Genomic DNA, 7,241 nt, shown 5'->3' with positions numbered 1-7,241 from the left:
TTACCCAGCAACTGCTTCAGCCCTTGGTCATAATTCATAATTCCTTACTTGACTGCTCATTTTAACACAAGCCCTATTGTCTCTCCTCTTGCTATATATTTTTTAAAATCAAGATTTGCATTTTCTTTTGCTCCAACACTAGTCCCTGAAAAATCTACCAATGGCGCAGCACTGTCTACCACACCTTATGCGCTAAGCTCAAACCCTCTTTTTTTATTAGTAACAATTGATTTGTATACTCCCCTTCCTTGCTAGGGTTTCCTATGTGGTCAAAGCTCTAAGTACCTGACAAATTTAAGATCTGTATCCTGGCTGGAATCTAGCAGTCTCTTCAAAAATGAGTTCTTTGAGCTTTTCCTTGGGCAAGTCATCCAATTCCATGTCAAATTTGAACGGTGCTTCAGCAATGGGCTTTAAGAGAAAACAAAACAATTAGTAAATAAAAAAGTTATTATGGTTAAGGCAATCATTTACTGAGTCATAAAATGACTATGGCTAGATTCCAATAATCATACAATAGGACTGACATCTATAACACTTGGACTCCACATTCCTGAAAGCACACTTCTCATAAGGATTAAATAAATGGAGAGGGAGCAACTGAACCATTCTGAGTGTTCTGAACTTACCACAAATCCCTGAATAATTTTCAAATATTTTAAGGCACTGAATATGTCTTAAATCATAGAAATTTGCTACTGTAGGAATTAGGAATAGCGGCAGGTTGATATGATCAAACCTATGATATTCAAATAAAAGCATTTGGTTAAATATATCACACAGTATTTTTATATTAAGAAATATTATGGAGTTGGGCCTCCCCGGTGGTGTAGCGGTTGAGCACTGGGCTGCGAAGCTGCCCACAGCCACTGTAGCACCGGTTTGATCCCAGGCTGGCTGGCGAGGGTCCCACATGGCGTGCAGACCTCTCCTGCCGCGCCTGCTGCTCCCCTCAGCAGTGTACTTCGTCAGTCTGCCTGTTCTGCTCCCTGCTCTGGCTCTGGTGAATCCTCTCACCCTCCCGCGCTTTGGACTGTACCCAGTGCTTGTATAAATAAATAAATCTTTAAAAAAAGAAAAATATTATGGAGTCATTAGAAATTAAGCTGCAAGGAAAATTAGTATCATTGGAAAATTCTCATTTAATACATACATATACTAATATATATAAAGATTGATTTTAATGACTAACTTAAAATTTTTATTACTAAGTTTTTAATTTTAGTAACTGTTAACAAGCTATAAAGTGACCTGTCTTGTACTTTCTTTTTTTTGTGTGGGACCCTTGCTGGCGCCCGGGGAACGAACCGGCGCTGTAGGGGTTGCGGGCAGCCTCGCAGCCCACCGCTCAACCGCTGTGCCACCAGGGGAGGACTGTGTCTTGTACTTTTATGAAAGTTTTCATTTTTGTTTTTTTAGCAATATCAAGCTAAAATTGACAGCCTGAGTAACTGCCTTTAGACCCTAATATATGAAAATAAACAGGCTATTTAAGCACAGTTTTAAACTGCCTATTTATGTCAACTCCTATACATACCTAATGACAAAAATGAAAATAGTCAATATTACTCCTGTTTTGATTTTTTTAACGTGTTCCCAAAACTAATACAATGTAAAAGAATTAACCTGATAATACCAGCTGTCAATCAATGGATGCCTTATATTCACCAGGCATTCCCAGATCTTACCCACGTAATCCTCAGACCTGGACTTTATGAAAGGAAACATGGATCCCAAATTCTGCACTAAACTCCTGGCCTCTTAAAATGGGGAAAAAGATTAATGTCTGTAAGAAAAAAAAACCTAAGACTTTCAGAAGGACAACTTTGTGTAGGATCATATGAGTTGACCCATATATACTATCCTTCTAACTTTCCTATCCCCCCATTAGGTTTTGGATATCACCAGCTCAAGATTACAACACAAGGGCCTAGGAAATCTCCAGTTCACAAGGCCCGTAAGAGCCCCAAACCTTCGACCCTCACCTACTTTCCTGTCATTTACTGTGCTGTAGGTATCTTCCCAAGCTGCCTCAACTGTTTCTCAAGGGAGAGAGATGGAAAGGTAAGTTGATTAATAAATACTTCCTCTTTTTAATTTCTTCTTCCTCTTTCATTTTTTTTTAGCTTTTATAGTTATTTTTCCTCTCCTTCCATTTTCCCCGTTAATTTTAACACATTCCACATAGTTCTCCCTCTTTTAAAAACAGGATTGTTAAGGTTTGTTTGTACATATGACCCTCAACTAGAAAGATCCAAACTTATGGTTCTTACTGCACAACTCTTCTGGAGAAAGATGTTAAACTGAACCCCCAGAAGACTCAAGAGCCAAGGAATTGGAACTTTCCTGGAAAGAACAGGAGATGTAGTATGTTTTACTTGGACATCCAGCTAACTGGACATCTACCTCTGGACTCAGGAAATACACCGTATGTGAAGTCACCAAATTATAGTGTGAACTATCCAGCCAAGCTCTTCCCCCTTGCTTTGTACATTGCTATCCTACCCCAGCAGGCAGCCAACCTCTCCATTCTCAAGGTGAGAACCTTGATTTACTGCAACAAATCATGAAATGATCTCCAGCTTTGGATCCCTTCCCTATCTGTGCTTCTCTTTATTCACCCATTTTGCTGGCCCCATTCCTGCTGCTCCTGCTGGTGTCCTAGCAGAAGTTTTCAAAGACAGAAGGGGTTTGGGGAAGTGCGGATAGGGCTTCAAGCTGTGCTGACAGCATTAGCCCTTGAGGTGGAAGATATGGACTTGTAGGGAAGACCAGGTATGGCATTGTGTACTTCAGGACAATTTAAACATGATATCTACTCCTGCCCATGCCCCCGCCCCCACCCTGTTGGGCATGATGCTGGCTGATAGACATTTCTGAAGAAGAAGCCAGGAGCAGGGGGTCTTACCTCATCACTTGGATCATAATACTGCTCCAGATATGGGTGGGCCAGAGCCTGTTCTACCTCAATCCTCTTGTGAGGGTTGAATGTCAACATTTTGTCCAGTAAGTCCAGAGCTACAAAGAGAAAGGTTTGTCATTGGTGAGAAGCAGAAGGAAGAGTCAATGAAATACCTTCCATTTCCTGTTTAAGTAAACTGATTTATGAAAAACAAGAGCTAAGCACTGCCATGGGAATAAAGGCCAGCAAAATGAATGCTTATTTTATATTAGAGCTTCCCAAGACAAGACCATCTGACAATCACAGACCAAGACTCAAAAAGGTGACATATTAGCCAAAGGCTAAAAGTAGAAGTCTACCTACAAAACTTGGACTTTTCCTAAATCACTGGTCTGCTTTGCAGTTCTTAAAAAAAGCAAAGGTTCTCCCACAGATAACATCACACTCAACAGTGAAGAACTGAAAGCTGCTCCTCAAATATCAGGAACATGAAAAAGATGCCTGTGTTTGCCAAAGAATTTAGCAAGGGAAAAAAAAAAAAAAAAAAAAAAGGCATCCAAAAAAATGAGTCAAAGTAAAACTGGCACTATTTCCAAATGACATATTATAGATAGAAAATCCTTAAGACGCTACACAAAAAACTGTTAGAATAAATAAATTCAGTAAAGTTACAGGATATAAAATCAACTTTAAAAAAAAAACCCAAAACACATCATGTTTCAATACATTAATAATAAGCTATCAGAAAGAAATAAAAAAAATCTCATTTAAAATTGCATCAGGGCCTCCCCTGGTGGTGCAGGGGGTTGAGAACAGCGCTGTGAAGCTGTCCGCAGCCTCTTCAGCACCGCCGGTTCAATCCCGGTGGGCCGTGAGGGTCCCACAAGGCGCTGCAGACCTCTCCTGTTGCACCCGCTGCTCCCCTCAGTAGTGTATTTCGTCAGTCTGCCTGTTCTGTTCCCCGCTGTGTCTCTGGTGAATCCTCTCACCCTCCCACGCACCTGACCTGTACCCCAGTTCTTGCATAAATAAATAAATCTTTAAAATAAAATAAAATTGCATCAAAAAGAATAACATACCTTAGAATAAATTTAAGGAGGTGAAAGACCTGTACACTGAAAACTATAAGGCACTGATGAAAGAAATTAAGATACAGATAAATGGAAAGATATTTGTGCTCATGGATTAAAAGAACATTATTAATATGTCCTTACTACTCAAGCAATTTACAGATTCAGTGCAATCACTGTCAAAATCCCACAGACATTTCCCACAGAACTACAGCAAATAATGCTAAAATTTATGTGGAACCACAAAAAGTCAAAGCAATCTTGAGAAAGAACAACAAAGCTGGAAGCATCTGCTTTTTAAACTATATATATCTTCTTTGAATTACGATGGGGTTATATCCCAATAAACTCAGTAAGTTGGAAATATCTTAAATGGAAAGTGCATTTGATACTCATGTCATAGTTTATTTTAGCCTACCTTAAATGCTTAAAGCACTTACATTAGCCTGCAGTTAGGCAAGCCATCTAGTACAATGTCTATTTTACAATGAAGTATTGCATATTTCATGTAACTTACTGAATACTGTACTGAAAATAAATAAGACAATACAAGTATTGGTTGTTTACCCCAGGAATTACATGGTTGACTGGGAGTTGCAGCATATTGCTAGTCTGGGGAAAGATAAAAATTCAAGTACAATTTTTACTGAATATATATCACATTGCTTTAATATCATCATGAAGTTGAAAAATTGTAGTCGTCATCATAAGTCAGAGACTATTTTTATTACAAACTAATAGCAATTAAAACAGTACAGTTCTGGCATAAAAACAGACGTACACATCAATGAAACAGAACAGAAAGGCAAGAAATAAACACATGTGTATATGGTCAATTAATTTATTACTAAGAAGCCAAGAATATACAACAGGGTAAGGACAGTCTCTTCAATAATGGTGTTGGGAAAACTGAACCACCAAACGCGTAAGAATACAAGGGGATCACTAACATCATACAAAAAAACAAACTCAATGTGGATTAAATAATTGAACATAAGATCTGAAACATAAAACTCCTAGAAGAAAACAGGTGATTAAGTTCCTTAATACCAGTCTTGGCAATGATTTTTTTGATCAGATATTGAAACCAAAGGCAACAAAAGTAAAAAGTAAACAAATGGGACTATGTCAAACTACAAAACTTCTTCACAACAAAGGAATCTATCAACAAGATAAAAGGCTACCTACCAAACAGGAAAAAATATTTGCAAATCATGCATCTGATAAAATCATGCATCTGATAAAATGCATCCAAAATATATTTTAAAATTCAAACAATAGCTGGGAAAAAAATTCGGATTAAAAATGATCAGAGGATCTGAAAGGATATTTTTAAATGTTCAAAAAATTTAGCCTTCATAGAGACTATCAAATATTGCCAATGCCAACTACATTCAAGTCATAAAGGTAGGGAACTGGGAAAAGTTTTCAATTAATAATAACCACACCCCGGATAAACTTCACTGGCTACTATACTTTGTGCTACTGCACAAAGCTTAAAGAGGACATTTTCCCAAAGACATACATATAGGCAACAGGTATATGAAAAGTGCTCAACATCACTAATTAATTAAGCAGTATTATATCAATAAAAATACCAACCACTACTCATGAGGGGAATACAAATCAAAACTATCATATCACCTTACACCTTTCAGATGGATAATCATCAAAATAACAGGAGATACCGAGTGTTGGCAAGATGTAGAGAGAATGTTACCTTTGTGTTCTGTTGTTGAGACTAAATTGGCATAGTCACTATGGAAAACGATATGGAAGTTTCTAAAAAAATTAGAACTATCATGTGATCCCACAATTCTACTTCTAGGTTATTTATCTTAAGGAAAAATAAAAAAGAACTTGAAAAGATGTGTGTGTGTGTGTGTGTACACACACCCTTATGTTCCTTGCAGCACTATTTACAATAACCAAGACATAAAAACAACCCAAGTGCCCATTACTTGAATGGATAAAACAAAGTGGTGTATGTGCACATCTGTGTATATGTACGGATACACACCACACAGTGGAATATTATTTAACAATATAGATGGTTCCTGAGGGCATTGATGCTAAGTGAAATAAGTCAGAGAAAGAAATACTGCATGAATTTACTTATATGTGGAATCTAAAAAAAAAACAAAAAACAAAAACAAAAACAAAACTCCTAAACACACAAAAAATTGATGGTTGTTAGAGGCAGGAGGTGTACGTATGGGCAAAATGAAGGTGGTCAACAGGTACAAAAAACTTCCAGTTATAAAATAAATTTGGGGATGCAACATACATGGCATGGTGACTATATAACACTGCACTGCAAATCTGAAAGTTGCTAAGAGAACAGAGCTTAAAAATTCTCATCACAAGAAAAAAATTTGTAGTTGTGGAGATGATGATAATAAGATACATTGTTATTGTTTTATAATTATACAAATAGTGAATCATCACTGTTGTATACTTGAAACTTATGTCAATTATATCTCAAAAAAAAAAAAAGGTTTTATATATGTGCTTGTCTTAAATCAACTCCAAAGAATTTTTGCATTGCTTAATTTAAACTTTCAAAATACAGAGAAAGCCTCTAAGATCATAAATGGAGTGGTCACTTGGACTCTTGTGCAGTTTGGTTTCAGTTTCCTCTTGAGAGTGATGTGTGAACTAAAGATCTCCTGGTCTGCTCTGCAGTTTGCTGTCTTTCTCCAAGGTCCCTAACCAAAAGTAGACTCTTGACCTGGCCAGTAGTCAGCAGGGGAAGTTTCATGTCGAGAGTGTAGCAACAGGAAAGAGATTGGGGAGAAAGAAGACATCTAAGGACTACCTTCCATGGTTGCTCTGTAGCTAGTGTTCAGGGACTAGATCAAGCTATGAGGCTATCCAAAGAACACAGCTAATTATGGCTAGGACAAGGATTAAGTAAAATAATAAAATACTTCCCATATTTAGAATCAATGAGAAAGAATACATGCTAGAAAAGACATTAGTGTTCTGGCAAAGAGGTCACAAAGGGTTATTTTTAAAAAAATCTTTGTATCTCCTTTTATTTAATGATGCTCAGACCAGTGGCTTTCAATTTAAGTAATGGGTCCCTTTCTTCAAATAAATCCTTAGAGGTGCCTTAAGATAGGGAGTAGATAAAAGCCTCCCTTAAGTCACAGACCACAGCACCAAGGCACTTTTGAGAAATCCAAGGGCTCTAATGAACAAGTCTGAGAGTCTACTGGAGGTCTGAAAAATCGCAGTCTGAAGCACAGTCTGAGCAGAAAAGGTTG

At 37.4% G+C, this 7,241-nt stretch overlaps 1 protein-coding gene across 1 annotated transcript in view; it reads right to left on the bottom strand.

Moving 5' to 3' along the window:
• Positions 1-294: 294 nt before the first annotated feature.
• The window catches only part of MAPK1 (mitogen-activated protein kinase 1), a gene marked incomplete at both ends in the record, with an annotated part of 104,983 nt that continues 98,036 nt past the window's right edge, over positions 295-7,241 (bottom strand). The window contains 2 exons of the mRNA XM_084246407.1: positions 295-411; positions 2,909-3,018. Of these exons, the coding sequence (XP_084102533.1) occupies positions 295-411; positions 2,909-3,018 (227 nt within the window). The remainder of the gene's footprint in view (positions 412-2,908; positions 3,019-7,241) is intronic.

Source organism: Talpa europaea (assembly GCF_964194135.1).
Source record: "Talpa europaea genome assembly, chromosome: 10".
Lineage (NCBI taxonomy): Eukaryota > Metazoa > Chordata > Mammalia > Eulipotyphla > Talpidae > Talpa > Talpa europaea.
Note: the sequence above shows the minus strand (reverse complement) of the source record. Positions and strands in the feature narration are given on the sequence as shown.